The following is a 17,182-nucleotide window of genomic DNA, read 5'->3' on the forward strand; positions in this document are numbered from 1 at the left end:
GCTCTGGTTCTTCTCCACATGTCCCCGATACAAAGCTACATGTTTATGATGGTCCCTGCCAGAGTGAAATTTACCCTATTTCTTGTGTTGATTTGACAGCTAGTTGTTACTTTCACCATCTTCTGGGCCTACTTATATTTTGGCAGGGAACTGAGAAGTGCACTGTAATCTTTGTTCCTCCTCCTCCTCTTCAGAGGAACTATGTGTCTCCTGTGGAAGACATGGATAGCAAGAGAATATTCTTGCTTTCCTGGAACCTCCCTTCCTGTCTCCCATTTTGTATTGCTTCTTATCAGCGAACAAGTTTTCTGATTAAAAAAAAAAATCACATTTCTGTGTTTATTCATGCAAAAACTAGGAGAAAGTCTGGTAGGAAAACACAGCTTGAAGTCTCTAGGCATTCAAAAAATAAGGAAATGAAATAATGTCCACACAGATTGCAGAGTTATTCAGTGGCCAGCTCCGAGGTTAGCTCACGTTCATGTATTTGTTCATAGTTCAGATGCAGAATAGCATTGTTCCTTTGCAAAGAACTTATGATACACATAGTTGCAGTTAATGGGCTCTGTTCCCGAGGTACCTCTGCCTAATTCTTCATGGGGAAACTATGTTTAGATGAAGTAGAAAAATCCCTCAGCTTCATTCTCCCTTCCATGGGGACTCTGCTGTGATTGGAGATCCTTCCCGTTTCCATTTTCTCTCTTGCTCAGTTGCCAAAAAGCTTTACACACAGAGGTGCCCGTATCTTCAAGATACTTCCAGCCCTATTTTACAGGCATTTAAAGAAGCCAGCAGACAGAATACTTTTTCAAGTCCAGAGACAAACTGAATCCACTTAGTTTTAGCCAACAGCTGGTAAAATTTAAAATCTAAACCCTTGCCTCCAAATAACCTATGCTGCGGAGCTGAGAATTCAGATACAGGTGTAAATTTGACAGTGCTACTGGTCATTGACTATGCATCCAAGGGCATATTTGGATCAGCTGCTGGAAAAGTTCCAGTTAAACAGTACTGTGATTTTGCTGTTCAAGCTCAGATACTAGGTACACTGGCAATGCCCATAGGCCGAATAGACTAGGGGCGTGTTAAAAGTTTCCTACGACTTGCTAGAGTTTTGCGTCACAGACTTATAAACTCCCTTCTATCACACACTGTCATCAACAACAAGTATTGCAACTAGTACTGGCTACTCCCAGTTGTCACAGATCACCTGGAAGCAGCTTCCACATCAATAATGTGCTCTTTGTCTGACAGAGGCACTCCTTCCCCAGCTAGCTTTGTCTTCGAATGACATCTTTTACTGTTACCTTGGATTTTTTAATTTTTTTTTTTAACTCTTGTTGGCTTGTTTTGAATTAGATGGCATTCACCTTCAAGGTTAATTCAGCTTCAGAATAATTTGTTTAGTTAGCAAGCTTGGCAGCTTTAGAACAGGGGCTATACCTCAGCATATGGCCATCACTTCATTGCAACTGATCCATGATCTCTGCTGAAGCCCCTGATCACTGGTAAGACAGAAAGCAATTATTGCAGTCTGTATGCTAAAACCAACCCAAATACAAATGGAAGTTCCAAAGTCTTTTATTGTCACCCTTGCATGACTGAGCTGCCCTCTAGAGGGATGGACTATGCATCATCCCAAAGACAACATAGGATGGAAGAATCATGAACCCTGGAGAACGTGTTCATTTGACAAGATCCTTCACATACTTCCAGCCTTCCACAGTGTATTCACAGGCCCTGGTGGGAGCTACAGACAAGGCAGACATGACTGTCTGCACTCCTGCAAGGAAAGCAGAGAAGAATTATCCCAAGAAGAGCATAATTCAAGCCAAATTTCCTAATGTTATTCTAGCATTGTAGCTCTTTTTAAACACGGAGAGAAAAATCTAGCTCTATCTCAGAAGCTCTAAAACATACTGAGGCCTGAATGATCCTTGATTCAAGTACGCTTTATTGTCTCAGCAGCACTTGTGACACAGAGAAATTCCAACTTCAGGACCAGTATAAGGGATAGACAATTACAAGACTGAAACAAAGAACTGAGCTAAGTTCCATTTTATTTCTGGCCTTGCCACAGACTCTGTGGGTGATGTTGGACATGTCACAGTATTTGTGGACCATGTTTCCCCATAAATTACATGAAGATTTTTTGCTGCACCGTAAAAACTATAGATTAACTTACTAGGTATTTATAACATGTTTTGGCCTTCAAACAAGATCTCTAAAATTCTAATAATGGGAATACTCATCCCTTCTGAAAAAGTGACATACTAGCATCTGAAGAGTTTATAAGCTCTTCAATCTCTAACCAAAGGTTCACCTTTTCTTAAGAATAAGTCATCATTTATTTTTATGCTCTAGTTTCCCTCATCACTACCAGTGCTGATGAACTCACTGGTGCATAAACTCGATCTATTTATTGTGCTGGCCACAGGCCTCCCCAAACACTTCACTGAAACATTCAGTCTTAGATTCCAGGATAGTGTAGGCATGCCTGTCTTGGGGCACAGGTGGGCAGCAAGCTTTGTAGGTAAAAGAAACACCAGCTCCTCTGGTTAGAAAAGGCAGACAGGTTTACGGGCACACATCCTCCTCCTTATTTCACAGTTGGAACAACAAGAAATTAAGTCCAAAGTCACTCAGTATGCTAGTGGTAAAACCTGGAGTAGAACATGCTTCCTCAGTCCCAGTCCCAATGCTCCTTCCACCAGACTGTAACATCTATCACCTCCTTCTCCATCATTCACTTTAGGAGGACAGTATTGAAACAAGACTGGTATAAGCTACATTGCTCTTGGCCCCTTGCTCCTTTCAAAGTTTGGTGAGAAGTTATTTTTACCTTTATTCCAGGAATCAGAGGGGGAAAAGTCAAATTTTGGAGTGGGTGGGAGCTAGAAAGAGAGAGAGACAAAATAACAGCACTTGAGGGATTTCACTTATAGCAGGATTCACTTCACCTTGGAGAAGCCTCTTGACCTCAGATCTCAAAGACACTTAGGTGCCTACTCTCCATAAGTCTCAAAAGGGATCAGACACGAGGCTTAAAGTCTGGACTTTGCTCTTTCCCCCAGTATAAAGTAGGGGCAGAAGGTAGTACTTATCATTTGGGTGCTCCTGAAAAATCTCCATGGCTGTCTCCTTACAGTTATGTATTAATTTAGAATAGTCTCTAATATGAAAAATGCTTTTCAAACTTTCAGCAAAAGTTTCTCCTGTTCTGAGGATTTTAAAAACTAAGAATTACTCAAAGAGAAGGGCCTCTTCAGGCAATTTAAATTCAACTTGATGAACTGTTAGCAGCTTGAGAAACTGGGAGGAGAATCTTTTCATTAATTTTTTAAAAATTAGGATCCTATGTAGGATCCTTCAAAAAAAGCTTAGGAATACCACTATGTAGTAAAATATCTCCCAGAGCATGCTTGCAATCCCCTCCTTGACCCTGCATAGGCTAGTTATCCCTTCTCCTTTGAAATAACATCTGTGAGCAATGTCTCTCCCCTAAATTTAAAATTTTATCCTCCTTTCATTTCAATCCTCTTCAAAATATTCTCAATGTGAAATCCAGTTTCAACAGCAAAACTTCTGCCAGCGTCACTGGAAACAGAATATCACCCCAGTGTTTCCTCCTCCTCATTCAGAGAATGTGTTTGTTTTGCTGACTGTGTTCACCTGCACAGTTCTTACCTCCCAGCCTATGTAACTTGTCCACTCTTGGATAGCTGGAGGCAGTGCTGCTTGAGCTTTTTTGAGGGCTTCAGCACCTTGTGTGCCACTGCCCAGCAGCCCCTGATCATATGCCACATACACAGCAGCTCCAGCCAGGCTTCCTTTGATGACAAACCTGAAAGAATCAAAAGCAGCAAAAGTTCAGTTCACATTATGACTATCAATGCATCTCTCTTGGTAGGCTGTGACTGTCAAAGGGACGGTATTGATAAAGAAATCTGAGGGTCACAAATACTCTACTGTAATGTCTTATTACAGACAAAAAGCACCAGAAAAACAGCTACCTTCCTTTTGTTTTTAGGCCAACTATTCCCTGTCAGCCCCTTGAAACCATACCCATGCACATTTTATCAGTGACAGTTTTCAAGAAAAAAATGAGCAAGTGTCGAACACCTCAGAGTATGTGCCACTTTTTAAAGTCTAAGAATCACTGTCATATACTTTTGATAAAAGAAACTAAAGGATTTTGCAGTGGATAAGGCATCCACGTTAATGATGTGGTTCTTGCTGTCTTGTTAATCTGATTAATTTGACAGACACCAATATCTTGTTAAGCTCATTACAGTTCAGTTAACACCCAGCCATGCCTGTTCCTGCATTGCCTAGGCTTTTAAAGTTTCCCGGTAGACTGCGTGGGGTGCAAACACTAATTTTACAGCTGTAGTGGCAACCTGCAAAATGGAAGACAGGAAGAGAATATTTGACCTTTATTTACTTTTTCATTATAGAGGAGAGATCTGGGGAGACTGACTTTTTCAAATTCACAGGGCAGAGAGTTGTTTCCTCTTTAAAAAAACCACAAAGCTACTGCATGCCTAGGGAAAAAAAAAAAAAAACCCAACCAATGCAACAAAAACTTGCCAGATAGCAGTAGTGCAGTCGTAGAACATATGATAGATAGAGCCATTGAGAGAGGCAAAAGAGAATCAATATTTAAATCCATGTATTCACAAGTATTTGGGGGAAAAGGGATTTCTCTGTTAAAGATGTACTACTTGCTCCCAAAAGCACCCTTCCACACCTTCTCCCTTCGAGTGGGCTGTGTCCCCAGATCTGAAAGTGTTCCCTCAGCAAACAAGCACCCTTGGGTGGCATTCCCCGGTTTTATTTTACGTATTCACGCTCGCCACGAGAAAACCGCCAGACTCCTGCCAGGCATTTGGTGACACACAAAGAAGCCGCCGGATGGAGGCCAGGCCTGGCGCGGGGGCAGACGAGGTCAAGGGCGCAGCGCTGCGAGGGGGCGCAGCGCTGCGAGGGGGCGCAGCGAGCCGCGGCGGCGGAGGGGGCGCGGGCCGGGCGGTGCATGCCAGGGGAGGGCGAGCGCTCGGCCGAGCTCTCCGGGGAGGAGAGCGCGGGCGCAGGGACTCACTTGACAACGGGGAAGAGCCTGGCGGCCATGACTGCAGCGGGGACCTTCGGGAGCCGGTCACGTGGTCAGGGGAGGGCGGCGGCTCCGGCTGTCCCCGCCGCCTGCACGGCGCGGAGCGGCGAGCGCGGGAAGGCGCGTCCGCCTCGACGGTTGCCATGGCAGCCGGGCCGGCGCCAGGGAGGTCACGCTGCGGCTCCCGCTCAGCGCCCCCGCGCGCCCCTCCGTGGTGAGCCCTCCGGGCACATCGCCCTGCCTCTTGTGGCAACGTCGCCGTCGCCAGTTTTTCGTGCGGTATCGTGACATGCCGGCAGACGGTACCTTGCTGCTCTTCGCGTCTCGACGGAAGCCCGGCCAGCGCTCAAGCCCCACTGCTCGTGACAAGACTCCATCCCATCAGCTCTGTCTGCTACTTCGGTTCCGTGCTGTGCAGTAAGAAGTGCCGGTTTGGCTGAGGTATGGCTTTTGGTGGTTAATGCTATCAGCTATGAGCATAATAATTCTTTAATGAATTAAACGTTCTGTAAGATCAGACATGAGGTTTTTTTTCTCCTGTAGACTAAGGAGAACTCTTGTTGCATAGAGGCTGACGCTGAGTTCAGAGAGCTGTGGGAATTGCCAGTGAAAGATCTTTTTCTTAGAATCAGATGTATTCTCTTTGTCTCTTTTATTTCTCTCTCTCTCTCTCTTTTTTTTTTTTTTTTTTTTTTTAAATTAATAGAGCCCCTAACCTTTTAGCCTTTGTACATGCTTACATAAAATTTGGCCAAAACAAGGCCAGCTCTTGCTGTGGGTGCCTGTCGTGTTCGGAAACCTTCGCAATTCTTGGTGCGAGCATCTCTTTCTCATGTTTTTCTTAATTCTAAGAAAATCCAGACAGGTTCAAAACAGAATGTGTTTCTTGTTTTATCCACCTTTAAGCAAATATTAGATGGTCTGAACTGCTGATATTCAGCTGACCTGGATCCCCTGTTCATAATAGTGGAGTAGAAATAGATACAATGAATAGAAATAGAAAATGTGTTGTCAAATCACATTATGCTTTTAATGGAAAATCCCTGAGTTCCAAATCTACCTGCTAACTTCTGAACTTCAAGAATATCTACTATATTATCTCAGAACCTTCCAGCTACTGAAGTTCATACTTGTTCCCATTTTCCCCTTTTATCTTCCCCAATCCTGCAAAGACTTATGTCCATGATCATCTCTGTACCCTGGGTAAGACTGTTAATTTCATTATTTCACTATTAGCCATATCCTGATATGCTGCCCCCCAAAAAAGCTAGTTTTAAACGTTTGAAGAACTGTGGAAGTTGACGAAGTGAATTTTGCAGAAGACAGCTTCTGGAACTACTGCAAAATTTCTTTTTTAATTCCTCCTATATTCACTGTATCTAACTGCTTCTGGCTACTAAAGATTTTGTGAATACAGAAAAACTCAGAAAATACAGAGGAATAGTACTGGCTAATGATGGTCAGCTTGGTAAGTGAATGCTATTAGTATCAGTAAGTTTCAATACTGACTTAAGAAGTTTTGAATTTTCCTTTTGCAGGACAAGTTTTAAAGAAGGAGAAGTACAGAAATAAATCCCTCACCTTTTTCCCTGCCTTGTGCACCATTTTACATATGGCAGGCATGTATAATTCCCAGAGCATGGAAAAGCACATCTAAATGTAATTTGTCAGCACAATTTCATATCGGTTTTAAATTTTTGTTGACAGCTGCAGATAATATATTATTTTGGAAAAGAGATAATAGTTCAATTAATTTTGCTTTTCAGATTTGATGTATTTTTACATCAAATATATCTGTAAGAATCTGAAATAGAATGCAGGAATACAAAAATGCAGGAGCCTTTTACTGTAAAATTAGACTTTCAAGTCACGGTTTTGTCGCAGAGGTGCACAAAGTCAAATTAGGCAGGTGATGTAACCCAAAATAAGATTTATCCTAATCAAAAGTGTTTTGGTACTCCGACGAACATTAGTAAATGACAGGTTCAGGATGCCAACCGGACTTAATACTACACAGCCGACTTAAGAATTCCTAAGCTTTAGAACAATGACTCAAGATGCACAATCACACACCTAATGAGGCGAGGGCTCTCAACCTCGAGGAGTTACCTTGGGCAGCGTCCCAACCCAAGGGGAGAGTCCCGAACTGCAGACACGCTGCTCCGAGGAGGGCTGACGCCATTTGCCCCCCCTGGCGGGACCCCATTTATACCCTGGTCGAATTTGACCTGTGGCCATGTCAGCTCCTCTTGGCCGAGGGCTCCATCTCGCCGGCGACTGTGTACGTGACAACAGCCACAGCAGGGCAGTAAGGGCGCAACAAGAATCAGCAGCTGCTATGTTTCAACGATCGGGAAGCCCCCGTCTTTATCAGGGTGGGTGCACCTGCCACAGGTTTAAATGAGGAATTGGTGCCGACTCCACAAGTTTCTGTGGAGCGTTCCACTAGGGACAGATATTTTAAAAATAATTACCCCAGTCCAGTTCATTTAAGACAGACTGAATGCCAGACCGGCTGTCCTGGTGCAAATGAAAGGCTGAGAAAACAGTGGTTGAGCAAGGCAGGAAGATAGTTGAGATGATTTCTTGAGCTTTCTCCAGACCTGTTTTCTGCCCTTGTCAGATCCCTTCCTCCTGTACGAGAACAGGTTTCATTGTCTTCAGGCCTGCAGCTTTACATTTTTCATCCTGCCAAGGTTACTTCCTCTGAACAGGGAGTTGCACTGCCTGGCACAGCCAAGCCCTAACCTTTCTTGGGCAAATGCAAACCATTCGAAGGACTGTGGTGTTCCCTCCCTTCAACAGGGAAATGGCAACTTCTTTGCAGCTTTGTATCAGTGTTGATTGATTGTCAATGTCGTCCCTATCTTTCATTCTTGACAAAGGTGACTTCTTTGGCTCCCAGTGGAGAGACTTCTCAGGTGGAGTCTCAGTTCTACACAGCACCTCTCTTTTATATGCAGGAGAGAAAAGGACTTTACATGCCTCTTGCAGGTTGGCTTCCCAGCATCAGAGGAAGGAAATTACAGTATTTTGGCTGGAGTGCTCAGCTTTAAGACTTCACTTTGTTCTTCACAACTTGGAGGGATATGAAGACAGTTGGAAAAGTGCTTTGTGCTGCAGCGATTGTAGCTGGGCTGCTAGCTTTCTTCTGGAAAGACCCTTTTAACCCAGGTAGGCTCACCAGGGGGGGTCATTCCAAACTGGAATATACGTCACATAAGAGAAGAGGTTGATTTTGCAGACTCTGACTGGTGGTCTCACTCTTGCCCTTACCTGTCCTGTCTTATGAGAGTTGGTGGCCCCAAAGCAATGCTTCATTCCCAGAAATAAATAGAAGCTTGAAACAAAGAAGAAGACAAAACAGTCTAACAGCATTTAGAAAGGATCGTGCTGTCTCTGTGGGGAAAAAATTACATGTACTTTGCCACTGCCTTTCTCTTTTTTTGTTTTGATTGCAAAGTCCTTGGGGTCAAGAACCATCTCTCTCTATAGATGTGCAGTGCCCAGCACGAGAGGGCTGACATCTCCAAACAGATGGCAAAGAATAAATGATATGCAGAAGGCAGGAGGCCCAGAGCCTGTTTTTTTATAATGTGAAAAACAACTTCATCCTTGAAAGGTACTGCTCAAGGAACCCAGGCAAAGGGCATGTGATACAGCTAGCTTGCATAATCCTATCATTATTCCCTGGCAGTGATAGCCAAGGCATAACGCCCACAACAAACAGGCAGTAATAAAACAACACACTTCTTGGGCAGTTGGGCCTGGGGGTTGTTCCACGGCAACTAAGCCATGACGGCTGCATGCTTTTACACATTATCCAGCTCCATGGAAGAATGCTGAGTGGGGAGGAGGGATGGGAATGGTAAGGCTTGGCTGTTAGGTTTCTAGCACACCAGCTGCTGTCTGAGTGAAGTGGGTCAGACTGAGCCTCCTGCTCCATGACTGAAGTATGAACCTGGGGGTTTTCAGGATGGAGAAGGGAACTGGCTGTTGCATGTTAGTGGAGCTAGGCTGGGCTGACTGCTGTGTGCTGGAGCTTGTTGAGCTAGCCAAGCTTTCCTGTGACCCAGGCCAAAACAGATCAATATGGCTGGCTACTTGACATGAGGTGGCTGATGACTAACCTTTTTGTTGTAGGCACCTGTCAGAAGGGAAAAATAGCTCATTCTTCAAAGACTAGGTGATTTTTGATTATTTTCAGTCTAGCAAGAATTGGAGGGTACTGTTAATCTCATGGCTTCTTCAGGTCGGTCCTGCCTCTTCTAGTTTTGGAGAAGCATCAAGACTTTTGAGCACTTACACACACCTTTCTACTTCAGAGCTCTGCCAATAGTTAAGGGCAGCTCCTCTGCTGCTTCCTTCACTTACTTCTATATCTTTTATTCTTTTTCCCATAAATAAGAGAGCTTGTCTGGTGCCCGTGTTCTCCTGACTGGAGCCAGTGCTGGGATTGGAGAGCAGATGGCATATCATTATGCCAGATTTGGTGCTGAAATTGTTTTGACTGCTAGGAGGGAAGCTGTATTGCAGAAGGTAAGAACTTCCTTGTATGAGGGAAGACAGAAGAGATTTGGACTTTTACCAAAAAAACGACAACAACAAATTAGTTGTCAGCATGATAAATTTTCCTTCAGAACTGTTGTTGAGCAAAAACAGCTTAGTTTTACTTTCGAAATTCTTTCCACTTATGTAGAAAGATGGAACATGCCAGTGACATGTTTTGAGCCCGATTTGCTGGTAGTGTCCTGTGCCATTCTTCTCTGTAATTGATCTCCTGGATGGGCTAGTTTGTGTTGCCATACACCAGTGCCTGCTGCAATATGCCCAGTTTTTCTTACCAGAAGGCAGTAACACTGCATACTGGGGAGGTGTAACCCAAAAGGGAGCTTGGCCTGTACGGGAAGATGCATATACACTGCCCGAACTTTTTACTGCCTGAACATTTACACGAGGAAATGGTATGAAGCTGCATCAGGGGAAGTTCAGATTGGACGTTAGGAAAATGTTCTTCACTGAGAGGGTGGTCAGTCACTGCAACAGGCTCTCCAGGGAGAAGTGGTCACGGCACCAAGCCTGTCAGAGTTCAAGGAGCATCTGGATGATGCTCTTAGTCATATCATTTAGTTTTAGGTAGTCCTGCAAGGAGCAGGGAGTTGGGCTCAGTGATCCTTATGGGTCCCTTCCAACTCGAGATATTCTATGATTCTATGAACTACAATTCCTGTGCGATATTGTGCAGCTTTTCAGAGGCCAAACAGTTCTATTTGTAGCTGTTTTGTTAAAGACTCAAACCTTTTTTTGTAGATTAAATAATTTTTGACCAGGCTGAACCGATGAGACTCCTTTATCTGTAGTTTATAAAATGGGACAATATTTAGAGAAGGTGTCTCTTAAACTGTGAGGATAGGTGACTTGCAAGGAAAATTCTTTACTATGAAATGGTGCAAAAGGAGAGCTGGGGACAGTGAGCATAAGAATAGTTCCTAATGCCTGGAAGGCATTGTTTCAGCAAATTGCTAAACTGTGTATCATTACTGGGCACCTTCACAGACTCAACATAGCAGAGGAACTATGAAAGATGAATACTGCTAGAGCCTTACTGGGTATTTTGGAACAACAAAAAAAAAACTTAATGTAAAGCATAATCCTTATTCCAGAAGAGTTCTCCTGAAGAAGACTCTCTTTTTCAGGTGAATCTTGATGCTTTTCCGAGGACTCTGCATCCTGCTAAGAGTTACCTCTATTTAACTGTCTCTTTAAACAAAGTCTGGATGCAAAATGAGCTCTCCATGGGCTGAATAGCAGTAGATTTAAAATTAAAGTGTGTCTCTGTCCAGAATTGACTTTCACTGGCTGTAGTATGGGGAAAAAACAGTGCCTTACAGGGCCCTTATTTCTATTCTTTTCCCTCCACTCCATATTGTTTAATCTTTGGGTGTGTGTTCTTTTTCAAGGTGGTGGAGAAATGCCTGACACTTGGAGCAAAGAAAATATTTTATATCCCTGCAGATATGTCTTCCCCTTCAGAGCCTGAAAAGGTGGTTCAGTTTGCTGTTCAAAAACTAGGTAAGCACCTTGGGCATCTCTTTCGCTTTCAGGTATATAGACTGTTCTCATTCCAGTAGGAGATTCCTGCTTCAGTTTCCCCATGTTCCTCACTGAGGGGGATGTTTAGGACGGGAGGGTGTGGGCTTTGTAAATACCAGTCTGGATGTGGCCATCTTTTTACCTGCCTTTAATGGGGAAGGCATGTCTTTTGCTAGAGGAGGAAAGTATGCAGAAAGTACTTGCTTGCAGTACTTCACTAAAACTATACCCCATAGCAACAGCTACAGTACCTCACCTGTCACAGGGTACCACATGTACACACATTTGCCATATGTGAGCAGGTACAAGCTGCACACACCCAACTCTGAACATAGTGCCTTGTGTTGAGAGAGACAGAAGCTGGGAGGTCTGCAAGCAGTGACCCACCCCTGTAGCAAAGCTCAGTCCAAGACTGTATAGAAGGGGAAGGCGGTCTCATTTTAACCATAATTGATTCACACTACGCCCACTCTCATGCATTCACATTCACTCATTCTTTAGCACTCACAAGCAACAAGATGTGTATGACCAAATACCTTGGCCAAGCTTACTTGTGGTGATACAAAAGACGAGGGATGCCCACTGTTGAGTCTTCATCGTGTATTCTGGGTTCTTGGTGAACATGTGCTGCTTTTTGATTGTCTTTTGTGCCCTATAGGAGTTGAGTGATTATGATCTTTTGCCTCTCCATCTTGTCTCATTTCGGTCAGACTGTCATTAGGCAGCATTTTCTATTATACTCAGTATCCTTTTGTCCATTATTTGAGTGTCTTAATTACTTCATTATGCTCTTGGTTTTCCTGATGTGGGTGTCTTAAGAAACTGTGTGTAAATAAGTGTGCTGTGATCTGGATGACCTGCCAGTCCAGGAGCCATCAATTCATACCTTTCTTTTAAACCGTCTGCTCTTTCTGCTGATACACTCCCATACCAATCATAATTTTTCTTTTACAAATTTCTATACTTATAACTTTGAAAATAGAGTGTACAACTAGAACTGAGTTCCAAGTCTGCATTACCCTGAAACATCATTTCGGAGAGCTGCTGTCAAAGAACAACAGCTTTCCTTCCAATTCTACCCCTGAGGAGCAGGTAAAGCTGCTCCCAGATGGACATATTTCATGTATCTTCATAGTAAAGCACTTTCTAGCCTTCTGAGTGGCTGATTGCTTCAGCCCTCCTGCTGGCGTATCTTGAGTTCCTTGGTTACTGGTTAGGGGATGGCCCCTTTGTTTGACTGCTTTTTCTCCTTTCCATAGGGGGACTGGATTACCTGGTGTTGAACCACATTGGCATGACCCGTTTCCAGATGTGGGCTGGAGATGTGGAATATACCCGCTGGCTCATGCAGGTGAGGTTTCCCAGCTGGAAGAGCTCACCTGGAGTTGAGTGAGTCTGGCTTCTCCTGGGACAGCTCTGGGAAGCTCAAAGGCAAATTTAAGTCTATGGCAATGGTTGAGAATAAACCTTTTATTTCATTCATGTTTCAAGTCAAATGGTTTGGAGGCTTTGTTACTAGACAGGTGTTTTGCTCAGTTGTTGTGTATGTGTGCAGAGGAACGTCTGGGAAGAACTACTCTCCTTCATTCTGACCTTATCTTCCATTAGCCCAGGACTGTTAAGGATTTATGGGTAGTTACAGGCAGTTGTGCAATGTATATCTAGTTCAGGAAGACCAATAGGTGAGGGGCAAGCACTTCCTACTAATCTATAGCAAGTGCATCTGTCATTGCGGAACACAATAAGGTTGTTTGAAATGGTGTTTGCCATTTGAGTCTCTGCTCACAGATTCAGAGTTTTCCTATAGAATCACTTTGATACAAGGTTTTGGGACCATAGAGATGAAGAGCTGATTTCTTGATTCAGTCATCTTAGATCAGGTGGATCATATTAGTTCTGTTTCATGTTGGAAGGAACCTGTTTGCTGGAGAGTAGGGAACTTGGGATCACAGGTAAGAAATTTCTTAGAGAGCAGTCAAGCTCAGAAGAGATGCTGAACGTAATGCTTTGTTGTAGTCTGAGCTCAGTCAAGAGAAACTTAAAAGGGGAGCAAATTGAGACACTGCTGTTGTCCTTGTTGCTGCATATGGATGGCAGAGTAAAGAATGGCATATAGAGAAATCAGGGACAGCTAATTGTCTCTTGTCAAGAAATCTGTATGTTGAAGCCCAGGAATAACCTTTGCTCTCTCTTCTCCATTGCTTTTTTCTGGAATCTGAATGACTCATGGATGCAATGTTTGTCCCCATCTTCACAGAATGATTCTTTTTGCTTGGTGTTTGAAAAAGCAAATCCAAGCCATGCACCTTTCCATGTCTGACCACTGTACTGACTTTCTAGCTAATGCTGACCTTCTCTCCAAACCCTCTTGCTTCTTCCATGTCTACTTTTATCATTCCAGGTGAATTTCTTCAGTTATGTGGCACTCGCAACAGCAGCTCTTCCCACCCTGGAGAAGAATAAAGGCTCTCTGGTGGTTGTTTCTTCCCTCACAGGTTACTGTCTTTAACTGCCATAAGTGCTGGCCTTGTGGAAACAATGGTTCCCAGAACATCATGTTTCTCTGTGTCCTTCAACCCCTCAACACACTTTCAAGCTGTGCATTTTATAGTAGCAAGCAGGATGGTAGCTGGCCGGCCTTCTTGTTTTCTGGAAGACCTTCTCTGTGTTGCACCATTTTGCATTCCCTTGGAACTTTGCTCTTCACTCACCATATGCCCAGATGTGCTTTTTTGGCTCCTGTCCCTCACAGCCAGACCCATCTCTCCTGCATTTCTGACACAGCATTAAGATCATCCTGCCACTCTAAGGCCTTCTGGTTTTGGCCAGCCTGAATAGCAGGCTGCTGAGTTAATCTGCACTGTATGGGATGGAAAGGCAGGAGAAAGTCTTCAGTGTGTGCTTAAGGGAGTTGCATCACCATGCACAAGTTCAGACTGGCTCATCCCTGCCTTGTGACATAACATGCCTTGGTGTCAGGGAAATGTCATGGCCAGATGCACCAGCATGTGACCCAGTCCATGTGTTTGCATGTGATGGTGGAGGGGAAGGCTGCTTTTTAGCCCAGCATGTGACCCGATTACTGTGTAAATTAAAAAAATTTCCTCCCCTTACCCACATATGTGGTGGCTCTCATGCTGGGATGTGCTCACACAAAGTGGTATAATTTTCTAAGTGCCTGCACTTGACTAGAAATAGAGGGAAACGCACCTGAACAGAACATGGGTTGATGCAGGATGACAAAGCCTCTGTGTTTGCCCAGATTCCCTTTCCGTGGTACCATCCTCCTTACAGCCACTTTCCTGGTATTTTCCATTTTTTCCTTTTCCCTTTCAGGGAAAATACCCACTCCCTTCACCACTTCTTATTCTGCCACCAAGTTTGCACTGGATGGATTCTTCAGCTCATTGCGCCATGAACTCATCATGCAGAAGAGAAACATCTCTATCACACTGTGCATCCTGGGCCTGATTGATACCGACTCGGCATTAGAGAATACCAGGTGTGTATTTGGAGGAGGATGTAGGAGTCCGGGAGGGAGTGTGTTTGCAGGAACATGTCTCTTCTTGAAAGCATGCAAAAAAATGCACCACAGCTGTGTTTAAAATAGTGTGTGCATCTGTTTGGATGTGCAGGAAAACTAATGAGAAGATTGCATCTGCTTGGGTACATCATGGGGGTTGTGCATGTCCACCTCAGCATGGAACATGACCATGCAGAACCCTGTGGTAGTCAGTCTGCACAGTTAAAACCACACCAAGGATTGACTGGCTTTGAGTGATCCTCTGACTGTTTCCTTCCAGGGGCAAAGTGCACCTAACTGCTTCTCCTGCTCCTGAAGCTGCACTCGCCATCATCTGGGGGGGTGCCACACGGGTGCAGGAGGTTTTCTACCCATGGTGGCTGCAGTACACGTGCTGCCTCTGGGTTTTGTTCCCCCATGACCGGGACCAGGTTTTACGGAGTTACTATAACTACAGCAGTCCTTAAGGGATGCCCAGTCTCAATCTCCTCTCCCATCCTACATCCCTTGTAATCACATTCCCCATGTCCAACTGAGCATCCCATTCAACCATTGGTGTCAAGCAGGAGCAGGGCAGCAGTGGTGGCAAAGTAACATTAGCTCTTTTCATAAGACTCTTCTTGGTCTCTCTCTCATCCTGCATCAGCCATAGTTCTGATATTTCTACCTGTCAGTCAGAGATCTTTCCTACTGTTCACTCTGTCTTAGCCCTCCACCCATCTCCCCTCCTTCGGCCTCACCTGTCTGCTTTTATTGCCTCCAGTCTTAGTTCCAGCTTTAACCTCTATCTGTACAGGATGTCCTGGAATGTCTATACATTCCTGGGTCATCCTGCTCCACTGCTTCATTGTTTTGTGGATTCTGTGAACCTTCTTCCTTCCTATAAATACAATTTTAATTAAACTATTTTTTTATGTGTTGGTGTTACATGTTGATGCTTCCTCTGTGAAGGAAGGCTGGTGACCTGGCTTCTGTGAGCACAGGCCTGTTGGTAGACATTTGCTGACTGCATGGAACCTGTTAAATCAGCTCTTCCTTGCTGCAAATGCCAAGTTGGGTTGATGATTCCTGCACTCAACAGGAGAAAGAATGTAGAGGGAATTCTTCCCTAACACATTATTCCTATGTATATGTGTCATGGCTTTTAAGTTCTAGCAGCTAAGAAAAAGCAGCTTCTGCTTGAATACTTCTGGGCTGGGGATGGATAAAAGATCCTATGTGGGCTCCTTTGTGTCTGAGAGGATGGGTGCGTGTTGTTCCTGTCTGCAATGCATGAATCCTGAAGGAATTTTAAGTAGCTTTGACAGCTGAACATTTTGTAGGAACTGGTTAACAGGTTTGGAATTTATTGGAACAGCCAGGTATTGCTTAAAAAACAGGCTTGTCTAGGGGATATAAAACTAAAATGGAGTGTGCAGAGCCTTGCCAATCACAATCTTTCTTCAATCATAACTAGTCTTCTCCAAGGAGAGGAAAAAAAAGCAGGTTGAAGGGTACTTTCTAGCTGGTGAGAGGTGGCTTCCTGGGAAAGGGTCACTGCATGCCCCCCTCCTTCTTTGCTCTGTTGACAGCTAAGTGGTAGACTAAGTGCACTCTTGTTCTGAGCTGAATATAAAAACTTTTGTGCCTGCAAGAGATGTCACTGCAGCTTGAGTTCTTATTCTTTTTACTGGGAATGGTGTGTGGCACTTTCAGTCGCAAGTATATTTTAGTCACATCATAGGAACAGGCACCAGCCGTGTGTTTTCTTTCCTCTCTCCTTGCCATTGACTGGATTTTGACATGACAAAGCTTTCTACAGCGCTGTGTGGAAAGAAGAACTCACTGCAATTCACAAACTCTGGAGTTTGAACTCACCCCTTCTAAAACACACACCTGCTTGCTTCTCTTGACAGTTTGCAGTATACACCTTGGCTCAGTCACTGCAGAGTTCTGTTGGTGCAGGGGCAAGGAGGCATCAAAAATTGAGGTAGTCCTAGATTTCATTCTCTGCTCATATTCTGCTTTTCTCCAGCACCATTAAATAGGGGTTTCAAAGCAGAATAAAGTCCCAGGGAAAGTGGTGCTTTTATAGAAGGTGAACCCATGCTGAACCATGGGCATGGCAAATGGAGTTGGTTCTCTACCAACCCCAAGCATGTTCCTCACCTTCAGGGCAGAGATGAGGAGTTCTGTGCATTTGTTTTCCCTTTTCCTGATTCTGTGCATAGCACCAGATGGGCTGGGCTCTGGCTCTTGACTGATCGATTTCCATCAAGGTGCTGTTGAGAGAATCAGTTTTGTTCTCTCAAGTGTGAGTGGAGTACACAGGAGTTCTTAAAAGATGTTTGGTGTCTGCACACAAGAGCTGTGGCTGGTTTGTGTTTAGCTCCGCTGGAGCTTGGCTGCTGAATGCATTCATTGCAATTGGGCTAATACAACAAACTTGCATTTTGGAGCTTATATGCTGAAGA

The 17,182-nt window shown here is 44.2% G+C and overlaps 2 protein-coding genes across 4 annotated transcripts in view; one reads left to right on the forward strand and one right to left on the reverse strand.

Moving 5' to 3' along the window:
- Window positions 1-5,150, reverse strand: part of MICOS13 (mitochondrial contact site and cristae organizing system subunit 13) — a 15,502-nt gene extending 10,352 nt beyond the window's left edge. The window contains exons 1-4 of one of the 3 annotated variants that reach the window (XM_082331535.1): window positions 5,102-5,150; window positions 3,688-3,844; window positions 2,843-2,894; window positions 1,566-1,783 (exon numbers count right to left, since the gene is read on the reverse strand). In XM_082331535.1, coding sequence (XP_082187661.1) covers window positions 1,686-1,783; window positions 2,843-2,894; window positions 3,688-3,844; window positions 5,102-5,130 — 336 coding nt within the window. In that variant the 5' untranslated portion in view covers window positions 5,131-5,150 and the 3' untranslated portion in view covers window positions 1,566-1,685. Of the gene's footprint in view, window positions 1-1,565; window positions 1,784-2,842; window positions 2,895-3,687; window positions 3,845-4,750; window positions 4,858-5,101 lie in introns of those variants that run through there. The other 2 variants (XM_082331534.1, XM_082331536.1) reach the window with 2 other exon arrangements.
- A 3,052-nt stretch (window positions 5,151-8,202) lies between these two features.
- On the forward strand, window positions 8,203-15,196 carry HSD11B1L (hydroxysteroid 11-beta dehydrogenase 1 like; the record flags this gene model as incomplete). The annotated part of the gene is made up of 7 exons (XM_082330907.1): window positions 8,203-8,287; window positions 9,522-9,652; window positions 11,074-11,185; window positions 12,466-12,557; window positions 13,608-13,701; window positions 14,543-14,708; window positions 15,010-15,196. The coding sequence occupies 7 exons, from the start codon at window positions 8,203-8,205 to the stop codon at window positions 15,194-15,196; spliced, it is 867 nt and encodes a 288-aa protein (XP_082187033.1).
- Between the last annotated feature and the right edge of the window lie 1,986 nt (window positions 15,197-17,182).

This window comes from Platalea leucorodia (assembly GCF_965183815.1).
Source record: "Platalea leucorodia genome assembly, chromosome: 21".
Taxonomy (NCBI): domain Eukaryota; kingdom Metazoa; phylum Chordata; class Aves; order Pelecaniformes; family Threskiornithidae; genus Platalea; species Platalea leucorodia.